The 26,121-nt window shown below is 39.3% G+C and overlaps 1 protein-coding gene across 3 annotated transcripts in view; it reads right to left on the reverse strand.

The window, feature by feature from the left end:
• Window positions 1–26,121, reverse strand: part of Rspry1 (ring finger and SPRY domain containing 1) — a 52,040-nt gene that overhangs the window by 4,776 nt on the left and 21,143 nt on the right. For all 3 annotated transcript variants that reach the window (XM_052167151.1, XM_052167152.1, XM_052167153.1), the window contains 11 exons: window positions 24,808–24,860; window positions 24,061–24,173; window positions 21,779–21,905; window positions 20,989–21,047; window positions 18,701–18,767; window positions 17,279–17,410; window positions 15,639–15,754; window positions 14,349–14,492; window positions 5,630–5,741; window positions 2,815–2,917; window positions 2,307–2,459 (listed from right to left, as the gene is read on the reverse strand). In XM_052167151.1, coding sequence (XP_052023111.1) covers window positions 2,307–2,459; window positions 2,815–2,917; window positions 5,630–5,741; window positions 14,349–14,492; window positions 15,639–15,754; window positions 17,279–17,410; window positions 18,701–18,767; window positions 20,989–21,047; window positions 21,779–21,905; window positions 24,061–24,173; window positions 24,808–24,860 — 1,179 coding nt within the window. The remainder of the gene's footprint in view (window positions 1–2,306; window positions 2,460–2,814; window positions 2,918–5,629; window positions 5,742–14,348; window positions 14,493–15,638; window positions 15,755–17,278; window positions 17,411–18,700; window positions 18,768–20,988; window positions 21,048–21,778; window positions 21,906–24,060; window positions 24,174–24,807; window positions 24,861–26,121) is intronic.

A 26,121-nucleotide genomic window follows, 5' to 3' on the forward strand; every position in this document is an offset into this window, starting at 1 on the left:
ATAAGCCTTGCTGTCTGCAGAGACCATTTTAGGCAGCAGCAACAGAGAAACTGGAATGGAAATGAGGTTATTAACAGATGGATGAGGGAAGACCACAGGAGAGGCAGTACCCATTGTGGCTGACTACTGTAGCTAGGGATATATGTGCTTCACTGTCTGATTCTCTCACAGTTTCATATGTGTTTGAGTTTAGTATAATAGAGAGGTTAAGAATAAGCAGTAAAGAGAATAAACATAAACAACACAATTCCAGGTAGTAGTTGCAACCCTCCTGCTTCAGCCTCAGCAGTTGCTCAGATATAGGTCTGTATGTGTGTCAAAAACTTTGTGTATTTGTCAGAGACAACAAGTCTAGATTCAGAACGAGGTTGACCTAACATGTCATCTGTTGTTCTTATTCAAGACAGGACAAACTCTGAATGTTAAGTGACTACCCAGTCACGAATTGGTTATAACTTCCTACCCCGATTTTTGAATGCTTAGCTCTAAAGATGCAGGGGAACTCATCCATAGATCAGTTGTAATTATTCAGGTAATTTATGAGCCTCATCCTAGGAAAAGCAGACTGGATAAACAAAGGACCGAAATGTGACAGATGTAAGGGAGGTGTCACCTTAGACTTTCACCAAGAGCAACTAGAGTTTACAATCTTTGTCAAGCACCAAGACAAAACACAGAGAGACTCTGAGGAACAAACCTCAGATACCTAAACACAATGGAAATGGCCTTTATATTCTTAGACTATTGCCAGGGCTCTGCTGCTCCTTACTGTCACATGTTCTAGTTCATCTCAGAGTGCCCACTCACTGAGACAGGGTGTAAGGTAAAGTAAGAGGACAGCTTATAGATTTATGTTTTGCTTCAAAACAGAAGCCAGGCTATCACTGCATTGTAGTTACATTTATGGGTATGAGATATGGTTCAACACAAGCTATGTCCTGTCTGGTATGGTGTTCTCAAATGTTAAAGGACTATCTTATTGGTGTAACAATAGTAATACAAATCCTTTACCTCGTATTGTCTCAGGAAGCTGCCCTGCTAAAAAAATGACAGACTCTGGCTGGGCAGTGGTGGCTCACATCTTTAAACCAGCACTCAGGAGACCCAGCAGGTGAATCTCTGAGTTTGAGGCCAGCCTGATCTTCAGAGCAAGTTCCAGGACAGCCAGGGCTGTTACATAGAGAAACCCTGTCTCAAAATACAAACAAACAAACAAAAGCCAAACCAAACCAAACAAAAATTGATAAACTTTGGCTAACAATATGTAACAGGCTTCAACAGGCAGTATTCACTGGAGCAGCTGGATCTTTCCCTCACTGAAGGAACAGACTACATTCATCTTATAAGGAAACAAGCAGGGAGACAATGCTAATCTGTTTCTATCAAGTAAGGGCAATGAAATTTTACCTGAGATGCATTCCCCCTCATGTTAATGGCTGAAGAACAGTGGTAGCATGTTTGCTATGTAGTTTAAACCCAAAAGGAGTTGTTTTCAAGAAATTAAATGTTAACAATTTACTGATTTTTTAATATTAAGGATTTTTGTATAGATTCCAGTAAAGTTAGTTTGCATTTGTGTATGTGAATGTAAATGTTATATTTTTTTCTGATTTTTATTTTATTTTTATTTATTTTTGAGACAGGTTCTCTCTTTTCTTAGACAAGGCAGGCCTTAAATTCATAGAGAGTCTCCTACCTCTGATTCCCAGTATTGGGATTATAAGAAGGTGCCACCGCACCATCCCTTTTCTGAGTTTTACATTAATATTATTTAACTCATAAAGACTGTGGACATGCTCCCTCTCCTCTGGGTCCTATGACACTGTAACTAAGTGAGCCTAATGCTGTAACCCTTTAAATACAGCTCCTCATGTGTGGTGACTTCTAACCATAAAATTATCTTCATTGCTACTTCATAACTATAATTTTGCTGTTATGAATTATAATATAAATAAGCGTTTTCTGATGGTCTTAGTTGACCCTTGTAAAAGAGGCATTTGACCCCCCAGATTGAGATCAGCTGCTCTAATGAATAACAAGGCTATCACTCACAATTTGATAGAGATCTCATGAAACCACCTGCTTTTACTTTTAATATTTTTTTCAAATAATTTAAGAGAAACACTAGTTTGTATGTATCTTTCTGGGATCTGTTTTTACTAATTTATATTTCCCAGAAAGTCAACATTTTCAGTGAGATTACTTGTTCAAAATTGTTCAGTGCTGAAAAAAAAATCTCCCATAAGATGTTTTGATTTTTCATGAGATGCACATAACAGACTGAAGAGAGCCAGGTAGACTCTTACCTTGGCAAAATGATCTTTTCTTCAGCGGTTAGGAAGGCATAATCATTAAAAGTGCTAAATTTCATAGATGGTGGGTATTTGAATGGTCTTGCTCCAAAATTGAACTCGCATTGTTGATATGACATGAAACTAGCTGCAGCAAAAAATCCAGATCTACAGATAAAAATGAGCAGAGGTCAGTAGAGCTTCTAAAGCCAAGTCACATAACAGACTCATGTTGAGAAAGTCAAAGTGGAGTCAGCCACGTTGGTAGAAAGGAAGGGAGACAGATTTGGTTTATTAACCTACACAAGTCTGTGAGCCAGGGAAGCCTACAACTTTATCTTTCTATGTAATATCAATTCTTTTGTAATATCAAACTCTTGGGTATTGAGGTCAGATCAAATGGAGTTCTAATAGAAATGAACCAATTTTTCATAATTGCTTAGATAAAGCTTTTCGGTTTTTATCTTTGAGAAAAGTACATTCCATGAATTTACTGAATCTTCAACTGAGAGGAGCTACTTACACGGTGGATGAAAAGACTTGCTTCTCAGGAGGCAGCTGGTTGCCATTTAAAAAGAAGATCATTTGCTTTTCATTCAAGTCTAACAGAAACCCTACTGTGTCTCCTAGAAGATAAAGCAAACACTGTTAGGCCTGTACTCCCCCGATCCTAGAAGGGTCTTAATGCCCAGCACTAAGCTTGTGTCTTGAGCCACATGCTCAACACGCTTATCTTTGCTTCCTGTGCAGCTTATCTGACATTGCCATAACAGCATTTTTATGTTTCATTAAAGGGAAAAAGCTTCCATTTAAACCATGATAAGCCATCAATCGTATTAGATGTATTCCAGTTTCAAATGCTAACATGTGAAAAAAATGAACATGCTAGGAAAGATAAAATTATGTGATTTGCTTCTCACATTCTCACTAATTTTCTAAAATGATACTTCATTTTTTTGCTCGTTTATAATGAAATATTGCAAAGCAGTAAGTTATTTTATTCTTTGTTTTTTAATTTTCTGAGAAAGGTAGCCTTTAAGTAGCCTCAGCTAGCCTCAAACTGGCTATGGAACCCATGCTGGTCTGAAACATGAAATCCTCTTGTTTCAGCCTCCTGAATGGTAGGATTATAGGTACACATCCTATCATACCAAGCCAATCATGTTTTGTTGTTGTTCTATTTTTTTTTTTTTTATATAGTGTCTCTAGCTCAGGCCCATCTTGAACTTGGTATGTAGCTGAACTTTTGATCTTCCTACCTTTACTTCATGAGCTGTGGGGTTACCAGCTATATTATTATATCCAGATTACTCTGTGCTAGGGTCTGAGCCTAGGGACTCACACACACAGACAAGCACTCTTTCACCTGAGCTACAGCTACAGCCCCAGCGTTGTCATTTTTTTATTACCTGGAAGCCTGTTCAGGAGGCGAGGCATAACAATGGGAAATATGTACATACCAATTTAAGTACTTAAAAAAGACTCTAGGGATGGAGAGCTGGCTCAGCCGTTGAGAGCACTGACTGCTCTTCCAGAGCACCTGAGTTTGAAACCCAGCACCCACATGGTCGCTCACAACCATCTGTTAACTCCACTTCTGTTCTGGCCTCTGTGGGCACCAGGTATACGTGAGGTGCATAGATATACTTGTATGAAAAACACCCACACACATTTATATGCGTTTATATATATTTATACACACACACACATACACACATATGCATGTCCTAGTTGGTTTATTTTCTGTCAACTTGACATGAACTGGAAATTATCTGGGAAGAACCTCAATAGAGAAAACAGCCCCGTCAGCCCCTGCAGGCCAATTTGTAGGGCTTTTTCTTTGATGTGGGAGGGCTCAGCCCATTGCAAATTGAACAAGCCAGTAAGTGTGCCTCCACAGCTTCTGCTTTAGTTTTTGCCTCTAGTTTCCTCAGTGGCAGATTGTTAGTTGGAAGTAGAAGATGAAATAAACTATTTCTCCCCAAGTTGATTTTGGTCATAGAGTTCTATAAAACTCCTAATACTCTCTCTGTCTGTCTGTCTCTCTCTCTCTCTCTCTCTCTCTCTCTCTCTCTCTCTCTCTCTCTCTCCCGTGTGTGTGTGTGTGTGTGTGTGTGTGTGTGTGTATGTGTGTGTGTGTGTGTGTGTGTGATTAAAATTGCTTTGCACTTTTCTTTTTTCTTTTTTTGGATTTTTCCAGACAGGGTTTCTCTGTGTAGCCCTGGCTGTCCTGGAACTCACTCTGTAGACCAGGCTGGCCTCGAACTCAGAAATCCGCCTGCCTCTGCCTCCCAAGTGCTGGGATTAAAGGTGTGCGCCACCACCACCAGGTGCTTTGCACTTTTCTATTTTTCAAATTTTAGATGTATTTCAAAAATAGATGTATTCAGATATATTTTCTTTTTATTTTAAAAAAGATTTATTTATTTATTTTGTGTATATGGATACACTACCACTGTCTTCAGACACAACAGAAGAGAGCATCAGATCCCATTAGAGATGGTTGTGAGCCACCATGTGGTTGCTGGGAATTGAACTCAGGATCTCTGGAAAAGGAGCCATTGCTCTTAACTGATGAGCCATCTCTCCAGCCCCCAGATATATTTTCTTAAATTCTGATTTTAAAAAACCATACAGTTTTTAAGAAGCCAGGCATAGTGGCATACACCTTTAATCCCAGCACTTGGGAAGCAGAAACAGGTGTGGGAAATGTGTCACTGGGGGTGGGCCTTGAAGTTTCAGAAGCTCAAACCAAGCCCAGTGTCACTGTCTCTGCTGTCTGTGGATCCAGATGTACAACTCTCAGCTATTCCTCCAGAAACATGCTTGCCTGTGCCACCATACTCCCCATTATGACAAGGGACCAAACCTCTGAAACCTGTAAGCCAGCCCCAATTAAATGCTTTCTTTTATAAGAGTTGCCATGGTCATGATGTCTCTTCATAGCAATAGACCACTGATTAAAACAGAAGTGTATGTGTTTTATGTGACATGAGTATACATGCCCATGGACACTAGAAGGTATTAGGTTCTCCTGGAGCTTAAGTTAGAGGCAACTGTGAGCCACCCAACATGGGTGCTGGAATCGGACCTTGGGGCCTCAGGAAAAGCAGCACATATGTTCTTAATCACTGAGCCTTCCCTCCAGCCCCCAAGGACTTACTGTTCTGAAATACTCTGCTTCAGAAGGGTTTGTCAGGGAATAACATTCACAATCATGGCAGTGACATTGATACTGGTTTCTTATTAAGGTATTTAAAGCCTACCTTACATAAGTACCTGCTAGTAACTAGCTGTCCTAACCCAGGTGACACATTCAAATGGAGAAGAATGAATACCTTCCTTCCAGCACGGGTGCACGTGAGGCTTACTTCTGGCATTGTACCAAATCAGCTGCCGGCAGCCATCATAGGCACAGGAGTACTCATCGTCCCCAATGCCGTATCCTTCCTAGAGAGAGACAAGGCCCAGAAGATTGACTACCTATTCTAACCTGGAGAGACCTAGTATGTGGCATTCTAAGCTTTTTTGGATAAGGAGAAAGCCTATGGTACTTGGAAAATAGAGAACATTTGGCATAGAAGCCTAGTCCCAAGTAAACAGAATCTAGCTTTGCCAATAACAAGTTGCCAAGTGCTTCCTTTGTTGAAGGCATTTTCACACTTGTGAGTTCATTTACTTCGTACTAGTACCATGAAGCTACTGTCAGTCAGCTTCTTTGTAGACTGGTCCTAAGAAAAGCAGATTTCAGTTTGGACTTAAACTTGCAATATCTCTAGCCTTGCCATTTCCCAGTGTCTAGGCAAATGCCTTTCCTGAATGTGGTAGATTCAAGACACCCCCCCCCACACCCCCCCCCCCCCAGATTTTATGAATGGACACTCAGCTCAGAACTATCTTGAGAACAGTGTGATCTGAATATTATACAGGTTTTCAATTTCTTTCTTTTTCTACCTGATACCTTTCAATTATTGCAATTATTAACATACAAGGGTGAATGGGAGCCAAACACAGCTAATCCCCAGCACTCAGGAGGCAGGGGCTGGTCTAGGAGGGTTCAAGGTACCTGGGACCCTGTCTTAAGGAATAAAAAGGGTAAGAAAAATCTTTTCAGTGTTTGTCCACAGACAAACAAATAAACAGGGACAGGGAGAAGTTCAGTGCGTAAGGGCATGGGTGCCAAGCTTGAAAACCGAGTTTCATCTCTGAGACCCAGATGGTGAGAGGAGAGAACTGACTCCAGCAGGCTCTCCTCCCACCTTCACATGCACGTCAAGGAGCACACAAACTACTCCTGTCTAACAAAATAAATAAATTATAACAAAATTATGTATTTTTAAAAGATTTATTTTATTTTTGTGTATATATGTGCGGGGTTTCAGATCCCTGCATCTGTAGCTGTAGTTAGTTACAGACCATCTAACACATAGTTTGGTGCTAGGAACCAAACTCTGGGCCTCTGAAAGAGCAGCAAGTGACCCAGCTCTCTAGCCCACATAATAGTTTTTCAGGAAAAAAAAAGTAAGAAGCATGGAAGAAGAGGAGAAGGAGATAGAGGAAGTCAAACCTCTGTTATCTAATAGCCTGTTTGTTCTATGTGATAAACAGTACTGGAGAGAGTTTTAACAAATTCCCTAACTCTAATATATTGAATTCCAAGGTGATATCTCTGAATTAGAATTAGTCCTTCATGTGTACCATGCAGACACCATTTAAAAGTAAAATAGCCAGACATGGTGGACCTTTAATCCCAGTACTCAGAAAAAAAGTTAGGTGAACTTGACCTAATTGTTTTGCAGAGAATTTCAGTAACTTGCTACAAACAACACTTTGCTAACCCTTCCTGAAGCTGAACAAATCAGTAAATTAGCAAGTGCAAGGCCCCAGACTCAGACCTCAGCTCCAAAAACTCAACCTGGAACAAAATAAACCCCAAAACAAATGCAAGCACTAAAATTTTAGTGTTGAAAAACAGGCAAAGGCAAACATTTTTTCATTATCTTTGTTTACTTTTTTAAAGGTGTGTGTGTGTGTGTGTGTGAGAGAGAGAGAGAGAGAGAGAGAGAGAGAGAGAGAGAGAGAGAGAGAGATGCATACTATAGTGCTCATGGTACTGATGGAAGTCAGAGGAGAGGACAATTACTTTTCGGAAGCTGGTTCCATCAGATGGGTACCAGGATTGAAATCAAGTCCTTCAGGCCTGGCAGCAAGTGCGTTTCACTGCTGACCTATCTCACTGGCTTCATCTATCTTTGCTTTCTAACGACCTGGCTAATTCTTTGACAGAACATTTGAACATAATCCTAGAAGACTGCCAGCTAGTCAGGGAGGTCAGGCCATTACCTTGCAAGATCCTCTGGGTGAAACTACGGCACAAGAGGAAACTCTGAATTCAATTTTAATCACAGATCAACTTCTGTAGAGCTAAGAAGTCGAAGCCTGCTTAGCAGAGATGAACTTTGAGCTTATTATCTTAGAGTAAGTTAGATGTATTTATGCTTTCTTTCAACTTAAAAACATTTCTAATAGGATTAACATTAGCTTTCATTGGCAATGTCACATTGCCAAGAGAATAGGATAGCTAGCTTGATATTCTGGTATTCTTAAACTTCCTGTTTCTTAGTTACCTATATTATAGCAATTATTAAAAGGTAGTTTGAATCCTTTCCTCATGCAGTAGAAAGTCCTTTTTGCCCTGATGCACAACATCCTCAAACCTTTTTATTATTCGGCATATTGGGAAGATAGTGTCCTTTGCTGCAAGTAAACTAAGATTCACTATAGGCTCTGACAAGCTCCTCCCATCAGAGTGCCCCCACTATCCCAGAGGGATGGATAGGGCTTATTTGTGGCAACAGTGCTGGTGGCATTCTAGAGAGAGTAGCCTCTCCAAACACTAGTGTTTTTACTTTCCTTTTTAAGATTCTAACAGTGGCTCACATCTACTTCCTATTTTAGAGTAAGGAAGCCCCCAACAGGCTTCCAAGTCATTCCTTTTCTTTCTGTGACTAACAGGCTCATCTCAAGGATGTAAGGAATGTAAGAAATATGAGCTATCCATTAGGTGCCTTTAGGCAAATTTCCTAATTTCCTCCTTTTCATGTTGAGCTAGGTTTTCACTCTGTAGCCTCAGCCTCTACAATGCTGGGAGTACAGGTGTCAGTACCATGCCCTCATTTACTTTTCTTTAATTCCCATCTTAAAACATACATATTATTGGAATACAATACATGTATATATTGTATTATATTTCATTCAGGTTAAACATATCCTTAAACATCTGTAATTTATTTTTTGAAACTGTTTTGCTGCCTAGTCCTAGCTGGCCTAGAATTCACTATCTAGACCAATGTTGGACTGATGGTAAGCCTCCTGTCTCTGTTTCCCAAGTTCTGGGATTATAGGTATGTGTTATATATGTGATAGCATGCACTCCAGATGCCCTTGGGGACCAGAGGAGGGCACAGGATCCATGGGAATAGAATTATAGATTGTTGTGAGCTGCCATGTGGGTGCTGGGAATCAAACCTGGGTCCTCTGGAAGAACAGCAAGTGTTCCTAACAGTTGAGCCATCTCTTCAGCACCCCTGTATTTTTGAGATTTATTCTATTATTTATGTATGCATGCATACATTCATGTGTATATGTGTGTGTGTGTGTGCAGGTACATACCCAGCCAGAAAAGGGCATCAGATTCCTTGGAATGGAGTTATAGGTGGTTGTGAGCTCCCTTAGTTGGGAACTGAATTTAGGTCCTTTGAAAGAGCATCAAGAGCTGTCAACCACTGAGCCATCTCTCCAGACTTTATTTACTTCTTTATGGTAAAAACATGTCCATATAAAACTGTTTTTACTTCCAGAATTTAAAGTGTACAAACATAGTTTTCCTCTTCTTCCTTTTCTTCATCCCTCTCCTCCTCCACCTTTGGTTTTTATTTGAGACACGGTTTCTCTATTATGTAGCTCTGGCTGTCCCAGAAATAGCTATGTAGACCAGGCTGGCCTAGAACTCATAGAGATCCATCTGCTCTGTCTTCTGAGGGCTAGGATTAAAGGTATATGCTACAATGTCCAGCTCTTCTTTAGGTTCTTCTGTAGCACAGGCTGGCCTTGAACTGACTATGTAGTATTGGGAATTGGTCCTAATGCTTTGTCTTAATTTGGCTCCCAAGATCACATAGGAATCTGAATGTTCAGATGCTGAATTTCCCTGCCCCCAATTGGTTTTTGATTAATCAATAAAGAGCCAATGGCCAATGGCTGGGCAGGGTGAGAGGTGGGACTTTTAGGATTCTAGGGCAAGAAATGCAGGAGAGAAGGAAGGAATCGTGGAAGCAGAGAGATCAGATTTAAAAGCTTCAGGAGAGAAATCATCCAGTAATGTAGGTACAAAGGGAAAGTGGCCCCATGGGAGGGCTGCCCAGAAGGAAACAAGGCAGCAGAAATAAAATATAGATTTAGAAAGTGTTAACTCAGGAATACCAGAGGGGAGTGTGTGTTAGCCGCGGGGAGGTTTGGAAGTGGCCAGCCATTGAACTAGTCAAGGTGTATAAAAACAAAGGTTCTCTCTCTCTCTCTCTCTCTCTCTCTCTCTCTCTCTCTCTCTCTCTGTGTGTGTGTGTGTGTGTGTGTGTGTGTGTGTGCATGAGTGCGTATGGGCGCACGCGTCTTTTATTCCTGAATCCAGAGAATAAATCACTGCCAGGAGCTCCAAGCTGATTAACTTTTCAACGCTACAATATAGCAAGGCTAACTTTGAATTTCTGATTCTCCTTCCACCTCCCAGGTTCTGATATTATAGACATATGTTACTCTGTCTGTCTAGCACTCCATAGATTTCCCACAGCCCCCTTCTCTGAGTCACTATGTATCTCTGGCTGGTCTGAAACTCAATGTCTAGATCTGTCTGGCTTCAAACTCAGAGATTTGTTTGCCTCTGCCTCCCCAGAGCTGGAATTAAAAGTATGCACCATCATGCCTTTTCCTCATTCTTTAATGAGAGAGAATTTGAAAGACCTATTATATTGAATGTTCATGAGAAGACAAAACATATTTTAGACAAACCAAACCATACCTCAGTCCTTATAATGCTTCATCAAAAAATACCACAAAACAAAACAAAATAATCCTATAGGTGACCTAAGAACTATGCTGAAGCTTTTCATTTTAATGCTCCATATTTGAGGCCAACACTTTATCCCCTTGAGACTGAAACCCATGAAACAAGAGTTAAAATAAAGGCATTGTAAAGAGACTTCAAATATTTTGAAACAGATGTATCCATAGAATGACTATGCCTTAAAAACTGCAGGCTGTCTATACAAGTGAAAGAGTAATAGTTACAGAATAAAACCTGGAAACAAAAAACTTACATTTGAAAAAAAAGACATCCTATCTGACCTCAACATTTTTCTACTAGGAACTCACTTAGTTCTTGCATCAGGGAAAATAACTGCTTCTTTACCCCCCTCCCCGCCCAAAAGGCTAAATTAGGGATAGAGAATGACTCGGGTTTAAGGGGGCTTCTTTCTCTTGCAGAGGATATGAGTTTGGTTTCCAGCAACCATGTTGGGTGACTCACAACTGACTTTAACTCCAGCTGCAGGAAACCTGATTGATGTCTTCCTTTGGCCTCCAAATGTACCAGCAAGAATGTACACCAACTAACATATACATACCCACCCAGCCAGCCACATATACCCCACACACACACACACAGAGAGAGAGAGAGAGAGAGAGATAGAGACAGAGAGAGAGAGAGAGAGAGAGAGAGAGAGAGAGAGAGAGAGAGAGAGAGAGAGAATTTAGAGAGCAAGAAAACATTCTTTTTAGTTTTAATTCTAGGTGCCAAATATCTACAATTTATAGTTTTAGCCACAAGCTTCACTGATTAAAAAAAAAAAAAAAAAGGAGTAACCATCCTTGTTATTAGTGTGACTGTTAGAAAATTCCAATAGAAAACTATAGAGAAAATGTACCTCCATGGTACCATCCCTATTTTCTTTAGTTGTAGACTACTTATCATTTTCAAATGAAGAGACTGAATAACCCTTCTAGATTCTCCTCAATTTTTAGGAAGAAAGTAAAGATCTGTTGTAAAATAAGAATGGTACTGAATTCCCATGATTTATTCTTTATTTCCTTTCTCAGTCCCAATTTTTCTCAGTTTTGAAATGTATATGCGAGGGAAAAACACCTAAAAAAGGGTTGTAGAAATTAGAAGATGGACTCAAAAGAAGGTTTTTGCTTGTTTTTCATTTTTTTGTCTTTTTGAGACAGGGTCTTGTAATGTAGCTTAGGCTGGGAGACTTACATCATCATGCCTAGCTCAAGATTACTGCTACTGTTACTGCTTGTTTATTTTTATAAGACAGAGCTTCTCTGTATGTCCCTGGCTCTCCTGGAACTCACTCTGTAGACTCAGAGATCTGCCTGCCTCTGCCTGTGTTGAGATTAAGGGTGGGCACTACCACATCTGACTCAAGATTATTATTATTTTATTTATTTATTTATTTGTTTATATGTTTTGCCTGCATGCCAGAAGAGGGCACCAGATCTTATTACACATGGTTGTGAGCCATCATGTGGTTGCTGGGAATTGAATTCAGGACCTCTGGAAGAGTAGAAGTACTCTTAAGCTCTGAACCATCTCTTCAGCCCATAAGATCAATGTTATAATGTTAAAAAAAAAAAATCTCTTTTAGAATTCTATTTGGAACAGGCAGCCATTATTCATATAATTGATAAATTAGCATTAGAAACTAGACAATGGAGTTGCTCTCCAAACCTAGTAACTTCCAACTACATAGCAGTTAAAAACAGTCTCTGGCTTCCAAACAGCACAGGTTCTCAAAGAAAAACACCAGCAAGTTGGAGTCCATACAAGCAGAGTTCAGCCCTGTCCTGCCTTGCCCATTAGCCCTCTTCTTACAACTATTCTCTTTCTATTCTAGGAATTTTAAAAAATATTACTGGACAAAGCTGAGTTGATTTCAAATAGCTTTTTTTTTTTTTCCAGACTTAATTCACTTTTTTTTTCTGGTATAAAATCCTATGTGGTAGCCAAAGCTGAAAATTGGGTCTTCTGAATGGAGAGTCTGGTGTGGGTATTCACAAGATGGTCAGTGAATTCCTGAAAAGGAGACTTGGTTAAGAGTATCTTTCCAGAGATCTTGGAGAGGACCATCAAAGGTGGCCTTGGCACAGGAACAGAGATGACGTCAGTACCTCTGCCTCAGATGAGACATTATCAGTACTGAGCCACAGTGGCCTATCACCTTGCCACTGTGATGTAGAGCTTGCCAATTTTGTTCCCATAGTAGCCTCTCCACACAAGGGATGACAGAATGCTTGGCTAAGATGCCAGTGTAGTTCCTAATAGTGACAAAAGCCTTGAAACTGGTCCACTGTCCAGCTTAAGTCTGCTTCTACACTGGCAAGATCTTTAGAACCTTATCCTTTAGGGATGCGCCCAGGAAAAGTCAGGTTCCTTAATGGGCAGGGAGAACAGGCAGATCTTTTCTAGGGACTAAACATTCACGTTCTTGACCATGCCCAACCTGCTGATGGGGATTCACTCCTTGTCTTTTAGCTTTACCTCCAAAAGTCCTGTGGCCTCAACCATGACTCAACCTTAGCTGCCAAATCCTTTGAGGGAGCTGGCTAGGCCTCCCAAGGACTAAGGGCCCTTCCTGCTGCACCAGCATCACCGCCATCTGATGATTCCTCAAAGAAGCTCAAATATCTTATACTTTGACCAACAAAATAAAGCCAGTTAGTTTAGGTGTTGAAAGGTCTGGACAGGTGTGGTGATACAGGTCTATAATCCTTGTACTTAGGAGGCTGGAGTAGGAAGAGCACCATGAGTTTAAGGTTTGGGCCATATAATGATCTAGGTTAGCAAGACTTTATCTCCAAACAGGAAACTATCCATCTGAAGGAAGGACCTGTCACACTCCCACATTAAATGGTATCCCAGAGTTCCCTTTACTTCAGCACATACTATAACAGAAGATAAATACTGAAAGTAAATGTGCCTATTAGTTACAAGGTAAAAGTCAAATGAGAAAAGTGAGTCAATAGTTAATGCTATGGAAAGAGAATTTGTACAAGGCTCCTTTTTTAAAAGATGCATTTAAAATTTTCTTTATGTGCCCATTAGTGTGTGTATGTGTGTGCCACATGTGTGTGGAACCCACTGAGGCAAGAAAGGGTTGTTGGATCTCCTGAAGCTGAAGTTACAAGTGACTGTTAGCAGCCTTATGTGGATAATAGGAACCAAATTCAGGTCCTCTGAGATAAGCAGGAAGCACTCTTAACTTCTGAGTAATATTTCTGGTACCCTACAAGGTTTCTAAAACTTAATCTCAAGGCAAAAATCATCTGTTGCCAGCCTAGTGGTGGTAGTGCACAGCTTTAGTCCCTGCACTAGGAAGGCAGAGGCAGGTGAATCTCTGAATTTGAAGCCAGCGTAATCTATTGATTGAGTTCCAGGACAGTCAGGGCTATACTGAGAAACCTTGTCTCAAAAAACAAAAACAAAAACAAAAAACAAAACGAAAAAATTATCTGTTGTTACAATGTGATAACTGGGTCCCAGATATGGTCAGGATTATAGGAAAGTCATAAAGACAAACCTTTAGGTAGGAAATTAAGATGAACCAAATATTCAAGGGAAAACCCCAGAGGCTGAGGACATTTCCACTTGTTTCCCATTTTATTTTATTTTATTTTTTTTTAAAGCGATTTATTTCTGAGTACACTGTAGCTGTTTCCAGAAACACCAGAAGAGGGCATCAGATTCTTTTACAGTTATCATGTGGTTGCTGGGAATTGAACTCAGGACCTTTGGAAGAGCAGTCAGTGCTCTTAACCACTGAGCCATCTCTCCAGCCCGTTGTTTCCCATTTTAAATGGTACAGTGAGTCACTGTCAGGAATCTGGCACCACCTAGTTCCTGAGCAAACCTATTTGAAATATAAGTACATCTGATTATCTCTAACCCATCTATCAGAAGCAAGCTGCTGCTGCTTCCTTTGAATGACCCCAGGTACTTACGTGGTTGAGAAACTTGCTGTCTCGAGTAGCCCAGCCAATTTGCATGACACCAGAAGTGACTACAGTTACTTCGTAGTACCACACCCCAGTGTCCACACAAAAAGTGCAGCGTACACTCTCAAAGGAGGAGGCATCACAGCGAGCCTGGCAGAACCAAGGAGTACAAATCAATCCGTCAGTGCCTAAAGACCACCAAGTAACTAGCATAGGGAAGGATGGATGGAGTTTTCCTTATTTAAGCTCTTGGTGGGATACCACTGTCCATCTTCAGTGATTTATAAAAACATAAACCTGAGGGAAAGAACCCTATTATTCAGTATAGAACTTCATGATGGCTGCAACTCTAAGTAGTCAAAAGCACCTGGCTTTGCTTTTCAGTTCTTAAGAGAGCTTGCTTTGAGATCAGAATGTTTACAAATGCATAAACATTGCCCGTATAAGATAAAGATGGAAAAAGGTAAAGACAGGGTACCTACATATAATCATCTGGCAATCATTGTTCAAACTGTACTTCAATCCTGAAATGCTAAGACCTGTTTTACTTTCCTGTATGTGCACCTCTATATTTCTCTATATTTCTGTATTATAAAGTTGGCAATATTCAACATGAGAAAGGAAAGCACCAGGTCTAGTACAGTGCGCCACATTGGCATTTACAAAAGGAGTGGCTTCTTTGGGAAACTTGTCTTTGTACTTTTAGTTAAATAAAATGGCAAAGATTAAAAACAGATTAGAGCTAGAGAGCTGTCTCAGCAGTCAAGAGCACTGGCTACTCTTCCAAAGGACAAGGGTTTCATTACTAGCACCAACATGGTGGCTCACAAACTCCTGTAACTCTAGATCCAGGGGATATCTTCCTCTGGCCTCCACAGGCACCAGGCAAGCAAATGGTACACAGACATACATGCAGGAAAAAACAGCAATATACATAAGATAAAGGTATTTTTTTAAAAAAAAAAAAGCTTTAAAAACAAATATACTTAGCTAAGACTGTAACTCAGTAGTAGGACATTTATTTAGCAATAGTGAGCACTACAAAGCAACAATCCAGACATAAGTAAACCAGTCAACAAGCACTGCAGTGCTACAGCAGGAGCAATAACATGTGAGAGGGAAGAGTGGATAACATCTGGAAGCATTCTCTATCCCTACCACTTTTACCTCTAATCACTCTTTGGGTACAAGAAAAGTTTCTGCCTATTCTGTTAGACATTGCTTCTGTTCTGAAGCAGGGCATGAAAATTGGGAACAAAGTAATTTTAGCCCTCAGAAGGTCTGTGAAAGCTTTACCTCCAAGCCGTGAGGTGAGATCTTCAAGTACTCGCTGACATCATTGCTGTTCAGCATGGCCCTAATGTTATTCAAGTCCACTTTCTCGTAGGTTAGTTGTCTACCTTCTTTTAAAACTGCAAAAGAAAAAGTGGTCATGTTTCCTAGGGCAGGTGGTAACAATTTGGAAAAAGGGGAAAAAAAACTACTGTCATCTCTAGCTGCCATACTTGTCAAGGAATGAAAAACTGGCAGGGCCTAGCGTCTGAGCTTTGCTATTATATGGACTAAGAAAACGCCAAAAAAGGGCAGTACTTTAAGTGCAGTGTTTCCAGTCCCTGTATCTATTATAGTTTGTAAAGCAAAATGCAAATTACAGGTCTCACTCTGTAGTCCTGACTAGCCTACAACTTGCCATGTAGACCAGGCTATTCTTGAGCTGATAGAGGTCTACCTGCCTCCATCTCTCAGTACTAAATTAAAAGTGTGAACCACCATACTGGGACATTAGTTGGTTTTGTGTTTTGAGCCAGGACCGAATGTAGGTTGGTTTAAACTCACTCTGTAGCTGAGGATGACCTTGAACTCCTGTCTCTTGCCTTGACCTCTCAAACGCTGAAATTATACTATGCGTCATCATGCCTAGAGTCCAAATTGCATTTACTCAAAAAATTACTCTTAAAATTACTCTTTAGCTAGCACTATATAGGCTGTATTCCATGTTAGAGCAAGAATTAGATATTTTGTGTTCAACTACCTTAGCACAGTGCTAGCAATAGATAGGCAATGATAAATAAATATGGTTTGTATTCTAATAGCCTTTGGAGGAGAAAAGAGAAAAAGTTAAAAATAACTGCAACAGTCTAAGTAAGAATTAATTTGGGTTTAAAGAGCATTTGAGGTAAAGAGGAGATGACAAAGAAGGTAAGTGGGCTGGAAATGTCTACTAGCATGAAAAAGGTTCTAGACTCTATCCCTAGCACTGAAAATTAATTAAATAGTACAAAAATAGGTATTCTGTCCTTTTTATTTCCTTGCTTCCCTGACTAAGCTATTTCTTCTTCCTTCCTGCCACTGAGACCTCTCTGAAACTATGAACCAAAATAAGTCATTCTTCCCATTAGATTGTTTATGTCAGACACTTGGTAACGGGACAATAAAAACACCACATATACACGCATCAAAAAAAAAAAAAAAGACAGAAAGAAAGTACAAATATGAACAGGGCCAGAGTTGGAGCTAACAACCTAGCTGGAGGGCAGTAAGGAAAGTGTGTGTTAGAAAGGTCTTAGAGCTATATAGTTAAAGGTCTATGAACCCAAGAATGCTGGAATTAGAAGCATTCCAGTTAGCTCTCTTCTGCAAGGTACCTAGGATACTTTTCTATTAGGGTATAAAGAAGCTTATTAAGAAGCTTATGATTCTACCGAAGACAGGGATTTAGAAATATAAACAGATTTTGACTGGTGAGATGGCTCAGCAGGTAAGGGCACTTGTCTGATGAGCTGGAACCCACATGGTGGAAAAAGAGAACCAACTCCTGAAATTTGTTCTCTAACCTTAACATACATGCATACCCACCCCCCAGCTCAACATAAATAAAATAAAAATATTATATATAGAAGTAGAAACCATTTTTAACAAGGACAACCCCCACTTACAGAGATTGTCTAAGCTCCACTGGGCACAGAAGCCAACTTGACGTTTCAGATAATTAGGATCATCAGCCCACATCTCCAATGTGACCAGTCGATCACTAATACTGGATTCAGAGATAGTCAATTTATTTTCACCTGTTTAGAAAGATGAAATATTTAAATAACAATGAAAGAGGAGGAAGAGGGTGTGCAGTAGATTAGTAGTGGTATGCAGTGAGGGAGACAACATAGAATTTGGGGATTAAATTTCTACCAATGCTTCCTTCTAGGGATAACATAGCCAAAGAACTGTAGCTACTTTCTAGAAATCTCAATGCTATTTTTAAAAGATTATTATTATTATTATTATTATTATTATTATTATTTTGTTTTGAGACACAATCTCTCTAATGTCCTGAAACTCACTATATAGATCATGCTGGCCTTGAACTTAGAGAGCCACTTGCCTTTGCATCCTGAGTCCTGGGATTAAAGACATGCATCATAATGTCCAGTTTAGAATTTTTATTTATGTGTATGCATGTAAGTCTGTGTATGTGTATGCCATGTGTGTTTGAGTGTCTGTAGAGGCCAGAAGAGGGTGTCAGATTCCTGAAGCTGGAGTTATAGGTGGTTGTGATTGCTCAACAATGTTGATGCTGGGGCTGCAGAGATGGCTCAGTGGTTAAGAGCACTGACTGCTCTTCCAGAGGTCCCGAGTTCAATTCCCAGCAAACACATGGTGGCTGACAACCATTTGTAATGGGATTGATGCCTTCTTCTGGTGTGTCTGAAGACAGCTACAGTGTACTTATATAAATAAAATAAATCTTTAAAAAACCAAAAAAACAATGCTGAGAACCAAACTCTGGTCTCTGGAATAGCATCAAGTGCTTTTAATCATCTCTTTAAACTTATCACCTCATCAAATCACTCCATTATGTTTTAAAAATTTGTGTACATGTGTTTTATGTACGTGTTTATGCCAAGCCAGAAGAGGGTACTGTGTGTCCTTGTTTATCAGTCTCCACAATTCCTTTGGCAGGATCACTCCTTGAACTGGGGGCTTGCATTTTCTTAACTGGGCTGGAGCCAGCCAGTTTGAGCAATCCTGCTGCCTTTGTCTGCCTCAAAGTGAGGTTACAGGTATGCATTGAATTCCTGGTTTCTTACTAAGTGCTGGGATCCAAACTCAGGTCTTCATGATTGCATAGCAAGTGCTCCTAACTGCTAAGCCTTCTCTTCAATCCCCATTACTAAAGTTTTAGTTAGTAATGATAATCACCATGCTTGGACTCTTAGCTGAGAACTATCTTTGGTTTTTGTTCTTGATATATTTTGCTGGTCTTAAAACAAGAATGTATGTGCATTTGATGGAGTTCAAAGTGCAGGCTCACTTCTTAATAACCAACAAAGATCATTAGTGCAAGAAGTCACTATACCTACTTGTCTGGGCAAACTTTTCCAGTGCAATCAGTGCAAAAAGCATGACTGTGGGGTGAGACTGTAACTTCTGAAAGACAACAACAGATAAAAACAAAAGTTAACCTCCTGCAGAGGCAGTAAGGCATCAATTTCATGTTCTATTTAATACATGGCAGTCTATATATTTGGAACAGCAGAAAAGTGGCTCTTATTCAAACTCTCAGTTGGCCAATTTGGCTAATGGAGAATCAGGATAAGAGACTCTTAATCTATTTTTTTTAAAAGTCATTAATTGGTAGATATGGATATTTCAGCAGTATCTCATTATATTAGGGCTTTGTTAACTAAAATACCATTGATACTTATATTCATTAAAACAAGCCAAAAAGAAAACTAGAATTTTATCTAAAAATGACCTTTAGAACCCTCAAAAGAAATAATAGCAGCTACATATTTATAAATAATGACATTATCAATGAACAACTTAGGTTTTTTTGTTTTTTGTTTTGTTTTGTTTTGTTTTGAGCAGGGTCTATTATATAGCTCTGATTGTCCTGGAACTTGCTACATAGACCAGGCTGGCCTGAAACTCATCTGCCTCTGCCTCCCAGTGCTAGGATTAAAGTCAGGTGCTGCCATGACCAGTAACATCTTAGTTTTAATCTAGTTCCTGTAGAAAATTCTACGAGAGCTCGTGATGATAGGAGAGTGACAAGTACTCGACTTATATTTGAGTTTACAGCATATGAGTTCCCACTTAAAGAAAGGCCTAGATGTTTAGAATCTTCTCTTCTCACATTCTTGCTTTCTCCTAGCTATGTTGGGAGCCTCCAGAGAGTTCTGGAATCCCATTGTATTCCCACACATTTCTGTGGTGCCTGCCTAAGTTCAGCGAAGCTCATAGACTCACTGTTCTCCCTGCTATAAAGCCTCTTCAGCATCTTTACCCTTGCTACATCCTGCCTGCTTTTCCAGCTTCAAACCTTTCTACCCGGATATTTCTGTTCATGTCCTCCTATCTGCGAACACTGCCTTCTCTGATCAGATAACTCTGTTACTAGGCTTCTTTCTATCTATGCTGCTGTAGCCAAGAAATACACTGTGTGAGTTCCTAATCTTAACCTTGTGTAATGAGCTAGCCAAGTAAGCCCCACCTTCATCAGGAAGTCTGTCTTTCATGATTACCACAGACTCCTTGTCATCCTATCACCCCCACCCCCCACCCTTCTTCATCTTCTCAAAACTCTTACAGCACTCAGCCTAGAGGAAGTAATTTTGCTCTTGATCACATCCTGTCATAAAGTAGAAGTTAACTGTTGTTTGAATGGCTCTATTCCTTTAACCTATAGTGACCTCTGTGATAGGGAAATAACTGTCCTACTATTTTGTATCTCCTAGTACTCATTGTAAGGGTTATTTTAAGTACATATTGGGTAGGCTAATTTATTTTTAAATAAACTAGACAAATTAAGTATTTTAGACTAAATGTTTTTTGTTTGTTTTAGAGTTTTTGTTTTGTTTTTTTCCAAGACAGGATTTTTCTGTATAGCTCTGACTATCCTAGAACTCACTCTGGAGTTCCAGGCTGTGTAGACCAGGCTGGTCCTGAACTCAGAGATCCACTAGCTTCTGCGTTCTAAGTGCAGGAACTAAAGGTGTGTGTCGCCATTACCCAGCTTAAACTAGAGTTTTCCAAAAAGGCTAATTCTTACTAGGCTTGCATAAAATAACCTAGAAAACACAGGTCAGTCAAAACTGCAGTCAGGTGCTGTGAGTGATAGGAAGACAGCTTCAACAAACCACAGACTTCATGGGTGACACATCAAACAGTTTCCCAGCAGCTGTTTTAATTGTGGTATTAGGAAAGGGAGAGGTGGGTGAGTACAGATTCGTATACACTGGGAACCTGGCCTGCTGTTGGAATGTTGTAATTTTGTTTCCACTGTGTGTATGTTATGTGTCCTTGTGGGCACTCTCACAGGCGAGCGCATGCTGGGGTGTTCTCCATTATTACTTGGTAGATTGTAAGGACATCTAAAAAGTCCAGAAGTCCTAGCAGCTATCTTATAACTAAATTTAAAACTAGAGCAACTCATAAATTCCTACTGCCTCCCTCTCTTGCTGTGTATGTGTGTGTTGTCTTCTTTCTGTCTGTCTCTTAACATAGGTGTTAAATAAAAACCCAGCTAATACCTGTACATAAAGTTTAAAACTGATCCTATCCTCTACATCAGGGACTATGCTAGTAATTTGAGAAAAACATACAATTCTATATGACTGAGAATAATCAGCTTTGATGTCTTACTTACCAGACACTGTAGCAAATATTCCAGTATTCCTGGGCTAAGTAAACCTATGCTTGCAGGACCTAAATAAACACAGCAAACACTGGATATGATTAAAAGTGTCATGTTATTTTAAATTAGTAACTAATGACAACCAAATTGTTTTGCTTGAGTTCAATTGGCCTCCTCTCTCAGGTTGTTCCTACTACCATCATTTTTCACAGTGCAGTCACTGAGTCCACCATTAAGAGACTAGCTAGGTCAGGCTCCTGGGGAGCTAAGACAGTCTGGACCAACACCCATGTGTTCTGATTTTGAACCCATTATTCTTCCACTATATATAAAGTAACTGGATGAGATATTCTCATGTAATTTGCTGTTAATATTCCTAAAGTGGACAATATTCATTATTAGAAATGCATATAATAATTATCTTTCTAAATTTAGCCTTTCCCGTCTTTTAAGCAAATCAATACAACAAATTTATCTTAAATTTCTCTGAAAAAAAAAATCAACAAAGCTAAATTAGATTGCACTTAATTGAGTCTTTTGAATAATTTTCTTCCTTTTAGTCCATTTCTGTTCATTCTTTTTTTGTTTGTTTTGAAAAAGGGCATCCCACAGTTTTGGTTGGCCTCTAACATACTTACTATGTGGGGTGGGGGCTTAAACCCTTTTGTCTTAAAAGTGCTGTAGTTATAGGCTTATGCCACCATATTCGGCTTCTTTCCTTCTTTCTGCTATTAAAGGTTTGGTCAACAGTCTACAGTGCAGATGTCTCAATGTCGAACAAGTAAGCATATGTTGGAGTTACCTGCTAGTTTCTCAGCTAAACAGCCCAGGACTGCGGATGTATTCCTATGTTTGGCAGGGTGGCCTGAGTCCTGGCATGCTACCTCTCCATTTAAATTGAGGATTTCAGTCAATTTCTGGAGTGCATCCTATAAAAAAGATGCAAACAGATTTGATGAAAATATACTCTGTAGGTTATTTTCCCAAGAGAATTCCTAGAAACAAAGCTATAAAAAGTTATTCAATAAGCTTGGAATGATCCCATAAAATTATTTCATTAATAATGTTATCATTATTAATGGGAAATATCTAGCAAACCTTAAGTTTTCTCAATGCCAGATTCCACTTCATCCAAAATATACTAGTTATAGCCAATACATATTTCATACTTTTGTTTTTTGAGATGTAGTCTTGGTATATACAGTCACACATGTAGCTGTATATACCAAAGCTATCCTGGAATTTACTATGTAGCCCAGGTTGGCCTTGAACTTGTGGCAATCCTCCTGCCTCGGCCTCCAGAGTGCTGGAATTACAGGTATGTAACATCAAATCCATTTTAATACATACATACATACATACATATATACATACATACATACTTGAATCATTAACCAGACTAAACCCATTCAAAATTCAAAAATTAACTTGGTCATGTTAGAACATACCTAAAATTTCTGAACTCAGGAGGCTGAGGCATGAAGATTATAAAGTCAAAGCTAAACTGGGTTACACAAGGCTATGTTTGTTACACAGTAAAAACCTGTCTCAAAAAGAAATCACGCTCTTTGCTCTCCCACACTCTCTCACCTCTCTGCCCCTGGGGCTCTTCCCCCCTCCACGTGGTCATGGCCCACCTCCACTCTCTCTATTCTCTTTCTCTCTCTCTCTCTCTCTCTCTCTCTCTCTCTCTCTCTCTCTCTCTCTCTCTCCCCCACTAACTCCTATCCCCTATTCTGAATAAACTCTATTCTATGCCAAAAAAAAAAGAAGAAATCACATGCATGAGACCCTTATTTAAAACAACAAACCCTAAACAATAAACCAAAATATATTATGAGCTAATGATGCTGAAATAAAAAGTTACCCCCCCCCCCCAAGTCAAGGGCTTAGTCTAGCCCAGGTTGGCATACAGTCCAAGCTGGTCCTGAGCTTATAAGATCCTCTACGTCAGCTTCGCAAATGCTGGGATTGCAGGCATAAGCCATTATACCCATTTTTTTCTTTTAAGACAGGTTCCCATGTAGTTGAGGTTGCCTTAAACTTATAATGTAACCAAAGTACCAAGACTTGCTATAGACTCCTGGTGTTCCTGCTTCTACTTGCTGAGTGCTTGGGTTATAGGCATGGACTACCTACTATGCTTGGCTTACAAGAAGCTGTAACTAGCAAGAACAAATCCCACCAAATTTTGAGACAAATCAAAGATGATTAAGCTAGGTAATGCCCAAGTTGATAATGACTAGGCTAAAGATATTTCTCTGTTCATATTTTTCTATCATTGAGTATCTGAAACTTAAACAACAAATAAAAGGTATCAGAATTCACATTTTAAAAAGTATGTATGGGCATTATAGTACATGCTTTTAATCCCAGCACTCAGGCAGATTTCAGTAAGTTTGAGACCAGCCAGCTCAAGCAGAGCAGAGCAGAGCAGAGCAGAGCAGAGCAGAGCAGAGCAGAGCAAAATGTATGCCCGATGAAGGTAGGGGGCAAAGCGATGAAAGTTTAATATCTGTGGCCTAGTGTTGGAGAGATGGCTTAGCAGTTAAGAGCACTGACTACTCTTCCATAGATCCTGAGTTCAATTCCCAGCAACTATATGGTAGCTCACAACCATCTATAATGGGATTTGATGCCCCCTTTTGGTGTGTCTGAGATGTATTTAAAAAAAAATCTTAAAAAAAATTAAAAAGAAAAAAATCTGTGTCTTAGAGCATAAGCTAGGCTATGCAAATGTCCAAAGTGCCCGAGGGAGACTGAAGGGCTTTCAGCACAGCACTGTTCCTCATAATAGAAAATCTTTGTAATAAGGAAGTTTCTCAGATCAAATCAGTTCATTTTCTTCTAGTTTTCAAGTGAAGACTGTCCTTGAAAATGCAAATGTTTCTACTTTAAACATTAAAAAATGTTAAACTAAAACCTAAGGATAGAGGATATAACACTTCATTAGTAATAAAAATGTTCATGTTACTACTCAATAAAGCAGATCTCAAGTACAGAGTACATTAACTGTTTCAGTGATTATTTGTCCTGTGCTCAGATGACATTCATGACACTCCCATAAAGGTCAGTTTAACTTACTTTAGTGGGTAATGGACATTCGTCTAGTAACAAGGTTATAACAGCTGGTCCCAACGGATCTTCCAATGGAATAACTCTAATTAAAGACTGGACAACATCCAACCATCCTTCATCTAAGGGTAAACCAAGAAGATTATGTAATGGAATCACTATTTTAAAAACATGAAAACATAAAAAGGACTTACTAACACCTTTGGCCTTTATGCTGTGGCTTTAAGAAACTAGAAGGTGACACTTAAGAAACTAGAAGGTATAGTCATAAAGCTCTAGTCATCACGATGGAGCCAAAACTCTGTTACAGGTATCTGGTGACTTGAGAGCATCTTTATTTGGAGAAAACTTAAGCTATGGCCTGGATCCTCAGATTATGATTTTAATCTCATTTGTTGTAAAGGACTTAAGTAAAGTCAGCGCTTGGTTCTATTTTAGAAGGATATATATATATAGGATGTTAAAGGACAAACAATTATCCTCCCCATTCAAGAACAAGTACAGTCAAAAATCCATCAATAAAATAAATTTTCTTATTTCCTAATTTCAAATGAGATACAAACATCACTGAGACATGCAGTTCAATACTGAGAATGTGATATATGGTACCTATTACACTTTTACAGGAAATTTCCATACAGTCAGTACCTTTTCTATGTTATATACTGGCATTTCTGAGATCTTTTATTTTTAAAAAGGTGGCAATACACTTTTCATTGTTATTAATCATCAGGAAGTATTAAAATTAAAAAATACCTGTTTCTGCCATTTCATGTAATGTAATCATTGAATAAGGAGGTTCCTGATCACTGAAAAACAAACATTCAAGACATTAAATAAATTCCAAATAAAAGTCAAACTGGAAGTATGGAGCAGAAATGGGCAGAAGAAATCAATGTGAATGAATGTTAAAGAAAGAGCTGGAAGAGACAACCATAGATAGAACAAACATATGCCCTATGTGCTCTTTCTGTAACTGTGACGGCTCCCAAGCAACACGAGCAGACAGGAACACACACGACCTACTCTGTGACCTGAGGTGAAAAGCACAGTACTGAAACTGGGGACAAGAGTTGTCAGTTTTATTTCTCAAGGCCAGGGAACAGCTGACATGCAACAGGGATGCCAACAGCACCTCCCTTACACTTACCTTAAAGAGGCAGTAGGATGGGAGATGGCAACTCCACTAAGAACTTAGGGAATCAAGTGCCTACAGATACACTGCACTTAAAAGAATTATTCTGAAACAATAACACTATTTGTTTAGACTTCATAAACTCGAAGAATATAAAAATGTAGCAAACGGAATTATTTAATAATTCCTCTAAAAAGCAATTAAACATGTTAATGGGTTTTTACACTGTCACCCAGGAATTCTAAAGAGGTGTTTCAGAGGATCCTCACTGCTATTGTCCACCAAACAATGGTATTTCAAATTCTTAAGGACTCACTTTTTGTTTATGGTTGTGGATTTCTGTTTCCTTACTGTGTGGTCGTGTGTGAACATGTGTGTGTATACAGGAAGACGGAGGTCAATGTCTTCCTCTGTCACTCTCCACCCTAATTTCTGAGGCACTGAGTCTCACTGAACATGGAGCCCACCACTGCAGCGATACTGGATGGCCAGTGAACACTCGGAGAGCCACCTGCCTGCACTCCCCCAGTGCTACACCACAGGTGCACCTGCTTTTACATGGGTGCCGGGGGTTCAGAACTCAGGTTGCTCAGAAGGATCCTGAGTTAAAGACCAGCCTGGGTTACAAATAGAGACAGAAGCTCCTGTCTCAAAAGATAAGAAAGAAAGAAAGAAAGAAAGAAAGAAAGAAAGAAAGAAAGAAAGAAAGAAAGAAAGAAAGAAAGAAAGAAAGAAAGAAAGAAAAGGAAAGAGAGAGAAAATTTAAAAACAATATAATTATTGTATACATTCCCAAAGAATAGTAAGTATGTCAATAGTAAAGTCAAATATGCATATACCTAACATCTTTAGAGAAACTTTTGCATATATTTATATATCAGTGCACATTCTTGATATTTATCATAGGCTATTTGCAACAAGAAAAATTCTATATT

This window comes from Apodemus sylvaticus, chromosome 21 (assembly GCF_947179515.1).
Source record: "Apodemus sylvaticus chromosome 21, mApoSyl1.1, whole genome shotgun sequence".
Lineage (NCBI taxonomy): Eukaryota > Metazoa > Chordata > Mammalia > Rodentia > Muridae > Apodemus > Apodemus sylvaticus.